Here is a 19047-nt window from a genome sequence, read left to right on the forward strand (position 1 = left end):
ACCTACTACGACTGAATCTACGAGTAAAAAAAAGTATCGATTTTTTCCATGGCGACCTTTTACTCGTGGGCATTTTTCAACGTTGAAAAATACGCCGCAACCTAGCTGAGGCCTTGAGCATGAAGGAGAGTTACAAATACCTCCTACAACCTTGTTTCAACCATGCTGCAAGTATGAGTCAAGGGCAAACTCGCCAGAACTCGCGGAGTAGGTCGCCCAAGTGGGACAGCGCCTTAAACCTAGATCTGCATGGGGCTCTTTGGTCATCCACGACCATCTCCACTACAAGTTAGCAACCTTCTATCTGTGTTGCAGTTATGGAAAGAACACTATGTAACAACACAATGCTTGAAATCCAAACTGTTGCAACGCACATAATAAATAAATGATACATAAATTGCTGTATGCCTCTTTACTGTTTGCCTTTTTGGATAGATAAAAGTTTCACTGTCTTGTTTAAAATAAGTTGTGCTAAAAGGGAAAGGACAAGGTGGAAAAAAATGGTTATATTGGAATAGGAGTAGGAATAGGAATACCTTATTGCCACATGTGACTAAGAACAGTGAGATTCTTTGCTTGCATACACAATGTATACAAATAGCAGCCACCTATGGGTGCTGACAAAGTTACAAAGTACGCCGGCTACCCCTTGTGTCCCCCCTCCCCACCACCACAGCAGTTCCCCCACGCCGGGTCCCCATCGTCCTTTGGTCCCCCCCCCTCGTGTCCATTGTACTTCCCCTCTTCCCCAGTCCCCCCACTGCTTATTTTGGATAATTGGCAATAAAGAAACCATTTTCTTCCTCCCCCCCCACTTCACGGTCCATTAGAACGAGGATTTCCTGTACCTGTACCTTCTCTGCAGCTGTAATACTCTAACATGTAACATCACAGTCCCCTCCATAATCTTTCAGACAAAGACCCATCATTTATTTATTTGACTCTGTACTCCACAATTTGAGATTTGTAATAGAAAAAATCACATGTAGTTAAAGTGTACATTGTCAGATTTTATTAAAGAGTATTTTTATACATTTTGGTTTCACCATGTAGAAATTACAGCAGTGTTTATACATAATCGCCCCATTTCAGGGCACCATAATGTTTGGGATACAGCAATGTAATGTAAATGAAAGTAGTCATGTTTAGTATTTAGTTGCATATCCTTTGCATGCAATAACTGCTTGAAGTCTGCGATTCATGGACATCACCAGTTGCTGGGTTTCGTCTCTAGTGATGCCCTGCCAGGCTTATATTGCAGCCATCTTTAGCTTATGCTTGTTTTGAGGGCTAGTCCCCTTCAGTTTTCTCTTCAGCATATAAAAGGCATGCTCAATTGGGTTTGGATCGGGTGATTGACTTGGCCACTCAAGAATTTACCATTTTTTAGCTTTGAAAAACTCCTTTGTTGCTTTAGCAGTATGTTTTGGATCATTGTCTTGCTGTAGAATGAACCGCTGGCCAATGGGTTTTGAGGCATTTGTTTGAACTTGAGCAGATAGGATGTGTCTATGCACTTCAGAATTCATTATGCTACTACCATCAGCAGTTGTATCATCAATGAAGATAAGTGAGCCAGTGCCTTCAGCAGCCATACATGCCCAGACCATAACACCCCTACCACTGTGTTTCACAGATGAGTTGGTATGCTTTGGATCTTGGGCAGTTCCTTCTCTCCTCCATACTTTGTTCTTGCTATCACTCTGATATGTTAGTCTTCGTCTCATCTGTTCACAAGACCTTTTTCCAGAACTGTGGTTGCTTTTTTAAGTACTTCTTGGTAAATTGTAACCCGGCCATCCTATTTTTGCAGCTAACCAGTGGTTTGCATCTTGCAGTGTAGCCTTTGTATTTCTGTTCATGAAGTCTTTTGAAGACGGTGGTCATTCAAAAGACACTTCATCTCTCTCCACAATCACACCTCTGCTACAGCCACAGTCACTCAAGGCGTTCCCCAAGGCTCCATACTCGGCCCCCTCCTCTTCATCATCTACATCCTCCCCCTTGGTCAGATACTCCGCCACTTCAACCTGGACTTCCACTGTTACGCCGATGACACCCAGATCTACCTCGGCACCAAATCCCCCCACAACCCCCCCTCTCTCCCATATCAACTCCTGTTTGTCAGCTATAAAAACCTGGATGCAACATAACTTCCACAAACTCAACAGCGATAAGACAGAATTCCTCCTCATAGGCTCAAAAGCCACACTCAGCAAAATCAATAACCCCACTCTCACCATCGACGGCACCACTGTCTCCCCATCTCTCAAGGCCCGCAACCTTGGCGTGATCTTTGATTCCACCCTCTCCCTTGAGCCTCACATCCGCCATGTCATTAAAACCTCCTTCTTTCATCTCCGCAACATCACCAAACTCAGACCCTCTCTCACACCTCCCGCTGCTGAAAGACTCATCCATGCCTTCATCTCCTCCCGACTGGACTATTGCAACTCACTTCTCCTTGGCATCAGCTCCACCTACATCAACCGACTCCAACTGGTCCAGAACGCAGCCGCCCGACTCATCACCCACACCAAATCCTGGCATCACATCACTCCAGTCCTCAAACAACTTCACTGGCTTCCCATCTCCCACCAGATCACCTACAAAATCCTGATCCTCACTACAAAGCCCTCCACCATCTGGCCCCCCCATATCTCACTGACCTCCTCTCCCCCTACCAACCCTCACGGTCCCTCAGATCCACATCAGCCGGTCTCCTCTCCATCCACAAGTCCAACCTCAGCAGTTTTGGGGACAGAGCCTTCTCCAGGGCAGCTCCCAGGCTCTGGAACTCCCTCCCCCAACTGATCCGCAATTCCGTGTCCCTCACCATCTTCCAGTCCCGCCTCAAGACCCATCTCTTCACCTCTGCCTATCCTTAGCCCCATCCCCCTCCCTTTTCATCTGTGCATTAATTGCCTCGTATTGTGTTTTGAATTGTATTCTGTCTTTACTTTGTGTACTAGTCATGTCTCTACTATTTATTTCATTCCCCTTACATGTTTTTCCTCTACCTGCTAAATTTTTGTAAGGTGTCCTTGAGACTCTTGAAAGGCGCCCATAAATAAAATTTATTATTATTATTATTATTATTGACAAATCCACACCCAACTCCTGAAGAGTGTTTCTGATCTGTCGGACTGGTGTTTGGGGGTTTTTCTTTATTTTAGAGAGAATCTTCTGTCATCAGCTGTGGCGGTCTCCCTTGGCCTGCCAGCCCCTTTGCAATTAATAAGCTCTCTTTCTTCTTAATAATGTTCCAAACAGTTGATTTGGGTAAGCCTATGGTATGGCTGATGTTTCTAATAGTTTTATTCGTGTTTCTCAGTCTCATACTAGCTTCTTCGACTTTCATTGGCACAACTTTGGTCCTCATGTTGATAAACAGCAATAAAAGTTTCCAAAGGTGATGGAAAGACTGGAGGAAAGAGTAGGTGCTGAGCACTCTCTATACCTGCATTAAGGATGCAATTACCTGAGCAATTACAAACGCTTGCGACGCCAGGTATCTCAAACATTATGGTGCCCTGAAATGGGGGGGACTATGTATAAACACAGCTGTAATTTCTACATGGTGAAATCAAAATGCATAAAAATACCCTTTAATAAAATCTGACAATGTGCACTTTAACCATATGTGATTTTTTTTTTAAATTACAATTCTCAAATTGTGGAGTACAGAGGCTAATAAATAAATGATGGGTCTTTGTCCCAAACATTATGGAGGGCACTGTATACTATGGACTCTGGTTATTTTTTCTTTGCACACTTGGGATTGCACATGGGTTAATTATACATGTGTATGGTATGATTTGACTAGACAGCATGCAAGCATTTTTCAATGTATCTCAGTACACATTACATTAATGAACTCATACCAACAACTATACAAAATTTTAAGGGAAGGTTTACTACAGCCTACCCTGTCGATACTCCTCATAGGTTTAGAAACCAGTCAGGTCTCTGTCAACCTCCTCTGCACCAGGGAAAGCAGACCTAGCCTCTCCAGTCTCTCCATTACTGAAATTTTCCATCTCATTCCAACATACATGCATTTTGAGGGACTATCCACTTGCGTAAATTTGGTGCAGATGTGGTGAAGATGTAGTGGGCGGCGCGACTCTGGTCAGCAGCGGCCTCTGCAGTCTGTCCGCGTTTTATTATTTTCTGTCTGTGTTTAAATGTAGTTTTTGTTATTTTTTGTTGGGGTGTGTGTGTGGGGGTGGGGTGGGAGGGGGGGGGGGAAACTTTTTTAAATCTCTCCCTGCACTGGAGACCCGACCTTTTCTCGTCGGGTTTCCGTTGTCGTTGGGGCCGCAACGAGGAGCGGCCTCCAACAGGAAGAAGCCGGGGACTCTGGTGCTACGACTCACCGTCGCCGTCGCGGGGCTGGCCGAGTCCGGAGCGGGTGGAGCGGTGGAGGAGCGCTGCTGCTGCTGCTGCTACCGGAGAGTCGGAGGCTCCAATGGCAGGTCTGTGGACGGCGGCACCGGGAGCCCGCGGCTCCCTGGAGGGAGACCGCTTTTCAGGGCTCTCGCAACGGCGACTTCCCCCGCCCGAGTTGCGGGGTCGAAGAGCTCCTGGAGCGGGGCCTGACACCACTGCCCCGGGCGGCTTGGAATGGCCGCGGGACTCTGCGAGCGCACGCCGGGGGCTCTAACACCAAGACCCGGTGTGCGACCTTGCATCACCCGGCGTGGCTTTAATGGCCGCGGGACAATCGCCATCGCCAGCCGGGGGCTTTGACTTTGACTCTGACATCGGGGGGGGGGAGTGCAGTGGAGAGATAAGTTTATTTGGCCTTCCATCACAGCGATGTGATGGATGTTTATGTAAATTATGTTGTGTCTTGGGTCTATGTGTTTGTAATGTATGGCTGCAGAAACGGCATTTCGTTTGGACCTCAAGGGGTCCAAATGACAATTAAATGTATCTTGTATCTTGTATTTAGAGCATACTGCACACCCCTCTACACTGCGCACCTGTGGTCCAACTATTTAAAGACAAGTATGCAGAGACTAAAGGTGGCATATAACGATGCCATGAGAACACTGCTAAGGCAACCTAGATGGTGTAGTGCCAGTAATATGTTTGTGGCTGCAGGAGTCAGTACTTTAGAAGCTATCCTAAGACACCACATGTATAAATTCATTTGCAGGATAAATGACTCTAAAAATGTGCTTATTGTGGCCTTGACAAACATAAGGGTTAGCATTACACGCTACGAATCCCAGTTGTGGAGACACTGGTCTCGATGTAGGACATTGATCATCTTTTAATCTGGATTTTTAACTTAAGTATTGTGGGTTTTTGTTAAATATAAATTATGATGTTTTTATGTGATATACCATGATTTTATATATATTTTATGATATTTGATATGCAATGCATTTTTAATGTAATGTTGCCCCTTGTCTGGACCTTGAGTCCGTAATAAAGTTTATTATTATTATTATTATTATTATTATTATTGAATCTAGTCTCTGAGAGGCTGTTGGGTTTGGCCTCAATATATGCATGATTTGATGAACACGGTTGCTGTTGTGTGCTTCAGTGACTTTGGTGCTGCACTGAGGTGTACTCTCATGCAAAAAGATGGACATGTAGAGACTTCCCTTAATGGACCGGTTACGTAATTGAAGTACATTCTAAGTAAGCCTACAGTGTGAATCTTGTAAAATATGGTTCTGCCTGACATTCTTGTTTATATTTATCATCTCAATCTGTTCCTGTTCTGGAAGAATTTCTTCAACTGTCAGCTCTCTTAAGTTTGTTCCCTTTTTGTACAGCAATTTCAGATTTCAGAGACCTTGTCAGAGATGTATAACATGCTCGTTAGTTTAGTTTAATGGAAACGGTATAATGGAAACATGTATTCCTCACCTTGCTCATACAGTAAGTGCCTGTTAATTTGCAATCTGAAGTTAGCACCAAAGATGGATGAGTGGTTCCCTTCACAATTTCTACTGATATTACATTTTTGATTTCTTTAAATTTTTGTAAAATGGCCAAAACAGTAATATGACTCGAGTTTTAATTTTGTTGCATGAATGAAAAAAAACTCCTGGATTATGGTTAATAGTTTTGTAATATAGCTGATAGAGGTTTGTCATGTCCTGCATCTTGATTCCCTTTTCATGCTGTCTTTGTTGCAATGAAAATAAAGAGGCTTCCAAGAAATGTTGTTTACATTCAAATTATACTGAAATCTAATACACAAACTGGCGATCTGTAGTTACAGCTCTAAGGGAAACTAGCAAACCTGCCTCCTGAAAGAAAATCAGATTCAAATGCCTATCTCCATATGCCAGTCATGTGCTATAAACTAATCCCTTAACCTCATATGCCATTTATTTTTATTTCTTAACATTTCTTAATATTAATTAGTATTTCTTAATCCTTTTTTACAGACAGTCAGACAATTGAAATCTTTATGTCGTGGTCACATATTTTTGCCATATAATAATCACAAATCTGATAAATTAATTTTAGAAAATATAACTTGTTAAAACAAAAATGATTAAGGATCAGCATAAATAAAAACAGGAACTGTGCTTACTTTTCTGAAGTGCAACATGAACTAACTGACCCATTGGAAAATATGTTCAGTTGGTTTGCGCTTGTTCATGATGTGATATACACAGAATAACACGTTTATGTGTGTAATCTTACGCTGCTGCTACTACATGCAAAATGAAAATATGCATTTGGATTTGCATTTCTCGCCAAGAATAGACAAATACATACATAAAATATTTTTACTGTTTGCAAAAATAATAAAAATCATAGTACTTTAAGCCTTCGGCATCCTATCCCAGATTCATCTAGATTTATTATTTATTCAGGAATCACTCTATCAGAACTGATTCTGTGGACATCAGTGATTGATATAGTCATGACATGTACTTACTGTTCTAATGTTAGCCAGTTGTTGTTGCTTTTAAGACACAATGAAGTCTATTCCTGACCATGCTTCCTTGGTTACACAGTACAGGGCATAAAACATTTGAACCAGTTAAACACAAAATGCTGGAGTAACTCAGCAGGACAGGCAGCATCTCTGGAGAGAAGGAATTTAAACCAGTTAGGTCAGTAGTTTCTCTTTTCTTGCCCTTTTATTGATGATCAGAGCAGGCATTGTTTTTATTAGAATTGAACACATTCCCAATTTCATGTGGTTCGTGAAACCATTAAATGGTTCCAGATCACCTAAAATCAAAAATTGTCCCCATCTGATATATTTCAAGATTCTGCATTTGCACTTACTTGTAGAATAACCATGGGGCAGCACAGTGGTGCAGCAGTAGAGTTACATAGAAACATAGAAAATAGGTGCAGGAGAAGGCCATTCGGCCCTTCGAGCCAGCACCGCCATTTATTGTGATCATGGCTGATCGTCCCCTATCAATAACCCGTGCCTGCCTTCTCCCCATATCCCTTGACTCCACTAACCCCTAGAGCTCTATCTAACTCTCTCTTAAATCCATCCAGTGATTTGGCCTCTGTGGCAGGGAATTACATAAATTCACAACTCTTTGGGTGAAAATGTTTTTTCTCACCTCAGTCTTAAATGAGCTCCCCTTTATTCTAAGACTGTGGCCCCTGGTTCTGGACTCGCCCAACACTGGGAACAATTTTCCTGAATTTAGATGGTCCAATCCTTTTAGAATTTTATATGCTTCTATAAGATCTCCCCTCATCCTCCAGTGAATACGACTAGTCTTTTTAATCTTTCCTCATATGGCAGTCCCGCCATCCCAGGGATCAATCTTGTGAACCTATGCTGCATTGCCTCAATCACAAGGCTGTCCTTCCTCAAGTTAGGAGACTAAAACTGTACACAATACTCGAGATGTGGTCTCACCAGAGCCCTATACAACTGCGGAAGAACCTCTTTACTCCTATACTGAAATCCTCTTGTTATGAAGGCCAACATTCCATTACCTTTCTTCACTGCCGGCTGTACCTGTAAGCCAACTTTCAGTGACCGGTGTACGCCCAGGTCGCGCTGCACCTCCCCCTCACCTAACCTAACCCCATTGAGATAATAATCTGCCCCCTTGTTTTTACCGCCAATGTGGATAACCTCACATTTATCTATATTGTATTGCATCTGCCACCTGCCCACTCACTCAACCTGTCCAGGTCACCCTGCAACGTCGTAACATCCTCTTCACAGCTCACACTGCCACCCAGCTTTGTGTCATCTGCAAACTTGCTAGTGTTGCTCCTAATTCCCTCTTGCAAATAATTAATATATGTGGTAAACAGTTGCGGCCCCAACACCAAGCCTTGCGGCACTCCACTCGCCACTGCCTGCCATTCTGAAAAGGACCTGTTCACTCCCACTCTTTGCTTCCGGTCTGCCAACCAATTTTCTATCCATGTCAACACCCTACCCCCAATACCATGTGCTCTAATTTTAGTCACCAGTCTCCCGTGCGGGACCTTATCAAAGGCTTTCTGAAAGTCTAGATACACTACATCCACTGGCACCCCTTCATCCATTTTACTTGTCACATCCTCAAAAAATTCCAGAGGATTAGTCAAGCATGATTTCCCTTTCATAAATCCATGCTGACTTGGACTAATCCTTTTACTGCTATCAAAATGCCCCATTATTACCTCTTTAATAATTGACTCCAGCATCTTTCCCACCACCGAAGTCAGGCTAACTGGTCCGTAATTCCCCATTTTCTCTCTCTCGCTCCTTTCTTGAAAAGTGGGATAACGTTAGCTATCCTCCAATCCACAGGAACTGATCCTGAATCTATTGAACATTGGAAAATGATCACCAATGCGTTCACTATTTCTAGAGCCACCTCCCTGAGGACCCTTGGATGCAGACCATCAGGTCCAGCGGATTTATCATCCTTCAGTACCATTAGCCTACCCAATACTATTTCTCGCCTAATGAAAATTTCTTTCAGTTCCTCTACCCCCTTAGATCCTCTGTCCTCCAGTACATCTGGGAGATTGTTTGTGTCTTCCATAGTGAAGACAGATCCGAAGTACCTATTCAACTCTTCTGCCATTTCCTTGTTGCCCATAATAATTTCACCCGTGTCTGCCTTTAAGGGACCCACATTTGACTTTGCTACTCTTTTTCCCTTAACATATCTAAAGAAGCTTTTACTGTCCTTCTTTATATTCCTGGCCAGCTTCCCTTCGTACTTCATCTTTTCAGCCAGTATTGCCCGTTTTGTTTCCTTCTGTTGTCCTATGAAAGTTTCCCAATCCTCTGGTTTCCAGCTACTCTTTGCTGTGTTATACATCTTTCCTTTTAGTTTTATTCTATCCCTAACTTCTCTTGTCGGCCTCGGTTGCCTCCTACTCCCCTTAGAACCTTTCTTCCTTTTTGGAATGAAATGATCCTGCGTCTGGATTATGCCCAGAAATTCCTGCCATTGCTGTTCCACCGTCATTCCTGCTAGGACCCCTTTCCAGTCTACCTTGGCCAGCTCCCCTCTCATGCCTTCATAGTCCCCTTTGTTCAACTGCATCACTGACACTTCCGATTTAACCTTCTCCTTCTCAAATTGCAGATTAAATCTAATCATATTATGATCACTACCTCCAAGCAGTTCCTTTACCTCGAGTTCTCTTATAATATCTGGTTCATTGGACAACACTAAATGGAGAATTGCCTTTTCTCTGGTCGGCTCCATTACAAGCTGCTCTAAGAATCCATCTCGGAGGCATTTTACAAACTCTCTTTCTTGGGGTCCTGAACCAACCTGATTTTCCCAGTCTACCTGCATATTGAAATCCCCCATCACCACAGTGGCATTACCTTTGTTACATGCCAGTTTTAACTCCTGCTGCAACTTACACCCTACATCCAGGCTACTATCTGGTGGTCTGTAGATAACACCAATTAGTGTCTTCTTGCCTTTACAATTCCTCAACTCAATCCACAGTGACTCTACCTCGTCAGTCCCTATGTCTTCCCTCACAAGGGATTGAATTCCATCCCTCACCAGCAGAGCTACCCCCCCCCCCCTCCTCTGCCCACCTGCCTGTCCTTTCTATAGGATGTATAACCCTGAATATTAAGCTCCTCCTCATTTTTTCCTTTCTTCACCCCACCCCCCCCATCAGTCTGAAGAAGGGTTTTTGCCTATTTCCTTCGCTCCATAGATGTTGCTGCACCCGCTGAATTTCTCCAGCATTTTTGTGTACCCTGAATATTAAGTTCCCGATCCTCCTGCAGCCACGTCTCAGTAATCCCCACAATGTCATATCTACCAACCTCTAACTGAGCCTCAAGCTCATCTACTTTACTTCTTATACTTTGCGCATTCATATACAATACTTTTAACTCCTTACGCATCTCACCTTTCACATCGATCCCTATTACACTCTGCCATATGCTCCTTACAATTGCTGCCTTACAATGCCAGAGACCTGGGTTCGATCCTGACTACAGGCGCTGTCTTGCGCAGAGTTTGTATATTCTCCCTATGGCCACCTGGGTTTTCTCTGAGTGCTCTGGTTTCCACTCACATTCTGAAGACATTCAAGTTTTTAGGTTAATGGTCTTCTGTAAGTTGTCCCTGGGGTGTAGGATAGAACTAGTGTGTGGGTGATCTTTTGTCGGCGAGGACTCCCTGGACTTGAAGGCCTATCTCACCAATGAACTCTAAACCAAACTAATCTAAACTAAAGCACTGCATTTCTTTTTGCCAGCGTTGCTGATGTTTCTGATTTAAATTCCTAAAAAACAACAGGCGTTTTGAGCGCTGGAACCACATGCATTAGGAACAGGATTAATCTTACCCAAATACACTTCACATGTACACGATTTTCTTGCGAGTAATCTGGGTTGAAATCAAACTTGGATCTCAGACTGCTCTATTCTATTTTCTTTCCTTATCTTATTTAGTTTACATCTTGCAGCTGTTATTCTTAACTTATTTATAATTTTGTACTGCATGTACTATGAATAATATCTCATTTTTTTGCAAGCCTATTGAGTTATCTTTATTTGTTCTTTCATGCTCTGGTCCCACTTCCCATTACTCATTTGCCTCCTTTCATAATCTTCCATAGAAGAAAACACTAAATTTATGGAATCATTTGATGAAAAATGGTGCGTGTCTTCGCCAGAACGCCTTCTTCCCACGAGTTGTCTTTCTGAATCCTGTATGTGAACTGGACTCAGAAGTGCCTCAGATAAATGAGGTCATAGCTCCAAGCAATGTTGAATCCTTTATTTGTTCGTTCAAGCAAGGCTATGTGTCATGGATGACCAATATTTTTACACCACATTGGTTATCTGGTGAGTACTGCAGCAAATTTAAATATATTTTTACTGTTTGAATTAGAGACCTGAATTAGTTGACAAAGTGAAAATAAATTAATGTTGTTAGCACTTAATAAAAATACAGACTAATTTTTATGTTTCACTAATCAAGATTTCAAATTGTTAGTTTTTCACCTTGTCTAAAATTAGAATAAATATTAGGTATGATCAGCTGCTGACATCACAATGCCCAACAATCCAGGCCTACCTGCCTCCTGGCCCCGGCCCCCCACCACTGTGGATTTAGAAAGTTCTGCAGAACAAAGATTCTACAGCTCCGTTCCACAATAGGATCTTTGTTCTACAGATCTCGGGGCAGCGGCGCCTCACGCGCTGAACCTTCTCCTCACTGTCGGCGCAGCTCGTGAAGCCCTGCCCACCTGTGCGCTCATTCCAGCTGTGGGTTTTCAGAGTCAGAAGCCGCTTCTCTCTCTTCTCATTTGGCAGCCCACCCACTCCCCTCACAGCTCCCCTCTCCTTCCTCCCTCTCCTCTCTACCAAAGATCCTATACTGCTCTAGGATCTTTGCTCTCTACCCGTCACAGGTGACGATCGTCAGTCCTCCCCCCCCCCCCCCCCCCCCGGCCTGGCCCCGCTCTGTCCTGCTGGCGGAAGCCACGATCGGCTGGTTCCCCTGCTGCTTTTCACCGCCCTCAGTTCGCTCCGTACCTAGCTCGGGCTGCTGCCCCTCTCTCCCTCTTCTCTCTCCTCTCCCCCCGTTTGTTTGTTGTTCGTTCTGGTCCATTCCAGTGTAGGTGCTGTGCACACGGCATCCAGCCAACAGTTGCCTGTCTTTTTTTGCACTATTAAATTCAAGTTTTTGTGTATCTTGTGTGTTGTGACTGTTGGCAGACCAATTTCCCTCCGGGCTTGAATAAAGTTTTATCCTATCGTAGATAGGTTCAGGCGGACTGGGCTAAGGTGTTCAGCGAAACGATCGCCCAGTTTACGTTTGGTCTCTCCGATGTATAAGAGTCCACATCTTGAACAACGGATACAGTAGATGAGGTTGGAGGAGGTGCAAGTGAACCTCTGCCTAACCTGAAAGGATTGTCAGGGTCTTTAAACGGAGTTGAGGGAGGATGTATGAGGACAAGTATTGCATCTTCTGCGGCTGCAGAGGAAGGTACCTGGGTAGGGGGTGGTTTGGGTGGGATGAGTTAAGCAGGGAACGGTTCTCCTTCTCTTGGACCTGCCCAAACGGCCTTCTACCCTCTCTAGATCTTTTTATTTCTAACTGCCGGCATGACATCAACCGGGGGCGGGGGGTGTGGGGTGTGTTGGCGAGGGGATTGGGGGGGGGGGGGGGGGGGCGGGGGGGGATGGGGGGGGGGGGGGGGAAGAGAGCTTGGAGAAAAGACTGGGGAAGGGCAATGCGTTGAGGAGGGTGTCACAGGGGAGGGGGGCATGAGCCAGCGAGGGGGACCAGAGGGGAAGGGGCTGGAGCTGGCGGTGCGATGGGTCATTCTCCCCTGCCGGGATCAAAGTCTCCGCTTTATGTTTGGCGACATCTCCGGTGCCTGGGCCAGGCTGGGCTGCACCGGGCTGGGCCACTCAGCTGGCGGGAGGGTGGGAGTCATTTTCCCACACAAGCTGTAGGTGACTGGGCAATATGAGCCCAAGCACCAAGTTGTAAGACGCCGAAGGTGCGCACCCCTCGGGACAGCCCCCACTCTCCCATAGCCACCCTCCGCGGGCTGTGGGTCGGGTGGAGCGGAGGTGTGGGACAATGTTCATCCCTCCATAGTGATGGGATGGACATGGGGGTCTGGACCAATCGCTGACAAGTCCCGCCCCCCGGCAACGTCATGTTCATTATTTGACTTTTCTGTTCAGCGGTATTCGGTTCGTTGGCTTGTAGGCGACGCCGCCTTTCGGGTAGGTTAAGTTTTGGCAGAGCAGCCATTTGGTGAGTTTGCTTTTAGGCGATGCAGCCTTTCGGTTAGTTGGCTTTTAGGCGTCCCGCCCTTCGGTTAGTTGGTATTTCAGCTTAGTTTCCATTCCGTTATTTGGCTTCCACTTCTTTGCTTCGGCTTCGGAGGGGAATATGGGACTGAAGAGGGTTTGTTCACATTGCGTTCACAGATGCGTTCACATTGATCTTGTATTGTACAGGTTATTGCCATTTTGAACTTTAAAAATGTTGCAGTCGCGCTCCCACTTGCCGGCCACACCTACGCAGTTGGGGGAAGGTTGCCGTGACTCTCGTCACAACGGGAACCCGGTCAACCGGGCTTGCACAGTTTGGGGCTATGAGTCAGTGGTGGAATATTGCCTTGGGGGATGGGCCCAATGCGTCATAAATCTTCTCTGCACTCTTTCAGGCGTAATGACATCCTTCCTTTGGCAGGTTGACTAAAACTGAGCACAGTATTACAACTGTGACCTCACCAACGTCTTCCACACTTTCAGGTTTCTGTACGTAAATAAAGGAAGCAGAGAAAGGGACTACTTTTTTCTTTTTGACTAAAGCTAATTTTAAATTACATTTATTCTTGAAACATCATTTGTTATTGTGCTTCATCCACTATTGACCCGAGGGAAGAAATTCACCTTGGATTTCAATGTTGAATTAGTGCAGAGGTTTAGGTTACCAGATGTACTTGTTACTACACTTTCCGTTCTGGGGTCTTAGGTAGAATCCATTGTGCACTCTGGTATTTTTCTCTCTTTGCACTAATTGTTGTACTTGGGTACGGCATGATTGTACTTGTGTATAGTATGATTTGAATTGATTGGATAGCACATAAACAAAATATTTGCACTATATTTCAGTACATGTGACAATAATAGACAAATGCCGATACCAATGAAGGAAGTTAAGAAGTATTACCTGCGACAATTTTTTTGACATTACATCCCATGTGGTAAACTTCCTCCAGTCATTATCCAAAACAGCAGTTCCTATATATTTTTGACAAATAGGGCAAATAATCTTATTCGATATTCAAATGTCTATGGTCTAGAAGATGGACTCATGTTGTTGTGATTCTGTACTTGCTAACAATTCTTAGCAATCCTGCTCCTCAAAATAGACTTTAACATTCAAAACATTTATTTAGAAAATAACGGTGTCGGTATTATTAGCTAAATGCAGTCTATTATTGTTTGTAAAGCCACTGTCCCACTTTGGTGATTTTTCCGGCAACTGTCACGGTCGTAGCAGATCGCCGAAAAAGCGGCGACTGGACCCCCCCCCACGACAATGTCTACGACAACTTGCCCCCAAGTCGATGTCAATGTATGGCAAGCTACCGACAACCAGCGACCCATTAGGATGTCCACCTACGACAACCTACCACCACACAGGCAACAACCTATGACAACCAAAGTCAATCTACGTCCACCTACGACAAGCTACGACAAGCAACGACCCTGTCGGCGCCAACTGAAGACAATTCAGTCGCTGGCACCTGTCACCGGTTGATGTAGGTAGTCGCCAATGGATTCCACGAAGTCAGCAGCTGGCGGCAACCAACGTCTCCTGGCGACAACCTGTGTCATCCTGGCGACAACCTACGACAGCACCTACGACAGGAGAAGACAAGCTACGTCAAGCCTACATTCGGCAAAAAGTTTTGAACGTTTCAAAATCCAGCGGCGACCAGAAAAAAGTTAGGACTCTAGGCGACTTGAGGAGTCTACTCACGGCCATACAGGCATCACCCCACGACCATGTGGCGAAAGCTGTGGTCGCCAAAAACATTGCATAAGTGGGACGACAAAGGAAATATAGACAATGTCATATTCACTTTCTGAACACGTTGGTAGTGTTTGTTAATCTACACAAAATGCATATTATATTATTGTAAACAATCATTTAGAAAAAAAACAGATGAATATGATTCTGTGCCAGACTTCATAACAGTATACCACTATCTGCACGATCTTGCTAGTATGTGTTTTCAAATTTCTCAAACATCAGGATTGTATGTAGGAAATCTACTGCTTTATTAAGGAAATTTATTGAGGTTTAAAATAGTTCAGAAAACAGTAATAGGGTCACTTGTGAATTATGTGATTTTTATTTTCTAAGAAGAAAATTTCAGATATTTTTGTGGGGTTTTTTGTCACCTTTTTTCTCTGTATATCCAGGCCACTTATCATTCCGCCACATCAGTGATTTGACAAAAGCACTTGAAAAAATTGGCACATGGGACATTTTGGACCTGCATGGTGGACAACGGTTGATAGGTGACTATCAAGGCTGCGTACATATAGCTGTGAATCGAGATGAGACAGATGAACTAGAATTTTCACATCAGAGGAATTTGACTACTGGGTATCTCTGGGCCCTGATAGGTTATTCACCACAGGTAAGTCTACTCATTGGTTATTTAGTGTATGTCTTAAATGTTTCGATACTGAACAAGAACTCTGACTGAGAGATGTTGTGAAGATAATCATATTGATGCCTTATCCAGTTAGTGGAAAAGGAAATCTATGAATAATATTTCCATAGGATATGTATATCCCAACTTACACCTCATAATTATTTTTAACAACTATCTGAACAGTCCACAATCATAATCTGAAATTGAGACTATAGAACATGGATTTCAAAAAGTGAAGAAACAAGTCACTGAAGAATTATATTAGGCATGCATCCAAATTGGTCTTTTGGATTTAGATAATGATCTCGGTTATTTAATCGCATTCATCCTAAGACATGGAATGCTTCTTGACCTAGCTTTCACCTTGCTTTAATAGATTGATGTGCATTACATGGCAAATCACTCCAGTTTAGGAGTTACTCTCGGGAACTTAAGCCATAAAAGCATATAATCTGTCAGTCTTCAGCTGATGCACGCAAATGTTGTGATTGTTAGAAATATGAATTTCATGAAAAAGAACTGACATAATTGACATATTAAATACTTTTTAAATTAGAATTAATGTAGAAGAGAATAACCTATAAACTGATTTCACCCACTATACGTGTTATCAATCCATTTTAGAGCTGTGATAACACTTGTGGATTATTTTTAATTCATTCAGTCTCTTCCTTAGACAGTGAACTATTAACTTAGAACTATCCTAGCAAAAAAGTACAGCTTAATAAATGGTCTATAAATACCTTGCATCACAATATGGAGATTGGCGAGCAATTTGCATTGCTTGAGAACTACCATTCTACTAAGTCTATTATCTCTGAAAAACATAATGACCTATGTTAAATCCATCTTTTACAAAGAGCATGCTCATGATAAAATAAAATTAGATCTCATACGTAGAGTACATTGTTGTAAGGAGTTTAGTAACGGATTGACTTGTGATTTCTCATAATTCTCCACTGAAGTGTGACATTGTAATATCATTCAAAGATTTAATTATTTTATACAGGAATGATACGTTAAGGTTTCAATGTAGCAAACTAGTTTGCAAAATAATCCCCTTTAGTCTGACATTAATAACTTGACTTTTCTGCTCATTCTCCCACAATGTGTTGATTCACTTGCACCAAAAGTAGAATCGTGATTTTGAAATAATTGTATTAATGCTGGTAGAAGAAAATATATTTTTGCAAGAACTAAACCTGTTTTAATAGGGAACCTCTGCAGTAGTTTCATGTAGCAACTTGATGCCACCATAATGTGGACCTGTGCACACGTTGAAAAATGATAATACAGGTGCACAACCTTTTATCCGAAGATCCAAATAACGAAAACCTCCGAATAGCAGACATTTTTTCAGTCCTTGAAGAAAGGTCCTTGAAAACGTTCACTGAGGGCGGCCCGCAGAGGTGACAGCGGAACCTCCGGTCGGTCCTTGAAGAAAGGGGAACTAAATCCCCATTCATAAAAGAGGTGTGGGTATATTGCGCGGGAGGGTTAATAATTGACAATATGCTGCCGTCTGCCCGCTGAGTTAAAAAGTTCCCACGGTAGACTCACGATACACAGTGTATTGTTAGTCTTGCGTGGGAACCTTTTAACTCAGCGGGCAGGGAGCAGCAGATTGTCCCTCCCTTCAGTTTCACCCCACCTACACCCCTCTGCTTCCCGGCCATGTGTGTGACCCCTTCCCTCCCTTCTCCAGCTCCCCGCCCATTGCACCGGCGTGGGGGCTTTGCACTGTCTTCACGTCGGCGATGCCAGCATACAATGCCAGTCACCGGAGACGTCAGGACCAACTGGACACCGACCCCCAGGCCCACTGCAAGCACGGAGATCCCAGAGACCCACAGCCAGCAGCAGCCCAGCCCCGTTCCAACTCCAGAGGAAAACTGCAAACTGACCGGAGACATCAGGACCACCAGAAGCCGCTCCCCGATGGGCCGCTACGGCGACAAGTGGCAGTTCGCCCACAGCCCGAGCTGTGCCCCCTCATCGGGACACCGACCCCCAGGTCCACTGCAAGCACGGAGATCCCAGATCAGCAACTCCAGCCCAGCCCCGCTCCAACTCCAGAGGAACACGCTCCCCGTAGGGGCAGAAGCTGATGGTGTGCAAGGTACGTCTTGTTCTTGGGGTCGCGCAGCTTGGGCTGTGGGCGAACTGCCACTTGTCGCCGTAGCAGCCCATCGGGGAGCGGATTCCTCTGGAGTTGGAGGGGGAGGGGGGTATTGTGCTGTTTGATCGCCCCCTGCTATCCCAGGGACAGGGAGACAGGATGTTCACCGAGGGCGGCCCGCAGAGGTGACAGCGGAACCTCCGGTCGGTCCTCAACGAATGGGGAACTAAATCCCCATTCATAAAAGAGAAGGTGAGGGTACATTGCGCAGGAGAGTAGGAATCCCAAGTGAGCGTTCACCGAGGGTGGCCCGCAGAGGTGACAGCGGAACCTCCGGGCGGTCCTGGAAGAAAGGGGAACTAAATCCCATTCATAAAAAAGAAGTGGAGGGTATATCGCCTACCTGGAAGAAACCGGTCATTTTGTGTCTGGTCCCAAGGCTGTCGGATAAAAGGTTGTGCACCTGTACTTAAAAAAAAAAAAAAATGTGAATATCACTGAGACATCCCACATTTTCAATGAACATTCTGCTCATCACTGAGACATCCCACATTTTCAATGAACATTCTGCTCATAAATAGAGGACTGTGGGGACATACAAGGTTGACAAAGACACCACGGGCCTGTTCCATAAATAATTTTTTTAGAAATTAATTAGGAAACAGATCTTTGGACTTAGGACAATCGAAAGGCACCAGGCACTGATCTACTCCACAGACTGAACAGACGAAACCCTTCCCCAGCAAAAATCAGGTAAGTCCAAATTCAAACAGATGGTTGTCAGATTGGTACAAGTTTTGTAGGAGAGAGAGGATGGAAGATAGTCAAGTTTTCGACATCAATGGGTTGTGGTAGGCCTGTTGATTATGGGAGGGTTGTAGGTCTGTCTAGATGTTGTTGTACAGGCAGTATAAAGTTGCCTTGTTAGTCCATTAAATAACGTGTAATATTATTTTCAGTTCAATGTCACTAGTTGGAGAGGGGTATGATTAATGAATGTGTGGGGGGTATTAATGAGTTGGAAAGGTGTCAAATGAATCAGTAAATTAAGGAGTCAGGGCAAATCAGGTGAAGGCCAAGGGTTTGAAAATAATTCTCTGGGGAAGAAACAGAATTATTTGGGGCTTTCAATAAAGAACCAGCTTTTGAAAGGGGAGCTACTTGTGTCAGTTAAGTGAAGCATCCCTGCAAGAGAGTACCACAAATATCTCCCCCAACAAATATCTCCCCCAAAAATGACTTGCGTTTCTTAGGCTGCAGCTGTTTTTCTAGTTGGCTTTGGG

The 19047-nt window shown here is 44.2% G+C and overlaps 1 protein-coding gene across 1 annotated transcript in view; it reads left to right on the forward strand.

The window, feature by feature from the left end:
• The window catches only part of si:zfos-911d5.4 (uncharacterized), a 192172-nt gene that overhangs the window by 31979 nt on the left and 141146 nt on the right, over window positions 1-19047 (forward strand). Inside the window, exons 5-6 of the mRNA XM_055646767.1 lie at window positions 11059-11287; window positions 15407-15627. Of these exons, the coding sequence (XP_055502742.1) occupies window positions 11059-11287; window positions 15407-15627 (450 nt within the window). The remainder of the gene's footprint in view (window positions 1-11058; window positions 11288-15406; window positions 15628-19047) is intronic.

The sequence above is a fragment of the Leucoraja erinacea genome, chromosome 15, assembly GCF_028641065.1.
Source record: "Leucoraja erinacea ecotype New England chromosome 15, Leri_hhj_1, whole genome shotgun sequence".
NCBI lineage: Eukaryota > Metazoa > Chordata > Chondrichthyes > Rajiformes > Rajidae > Leucoraja > Leucoraja erinaceus.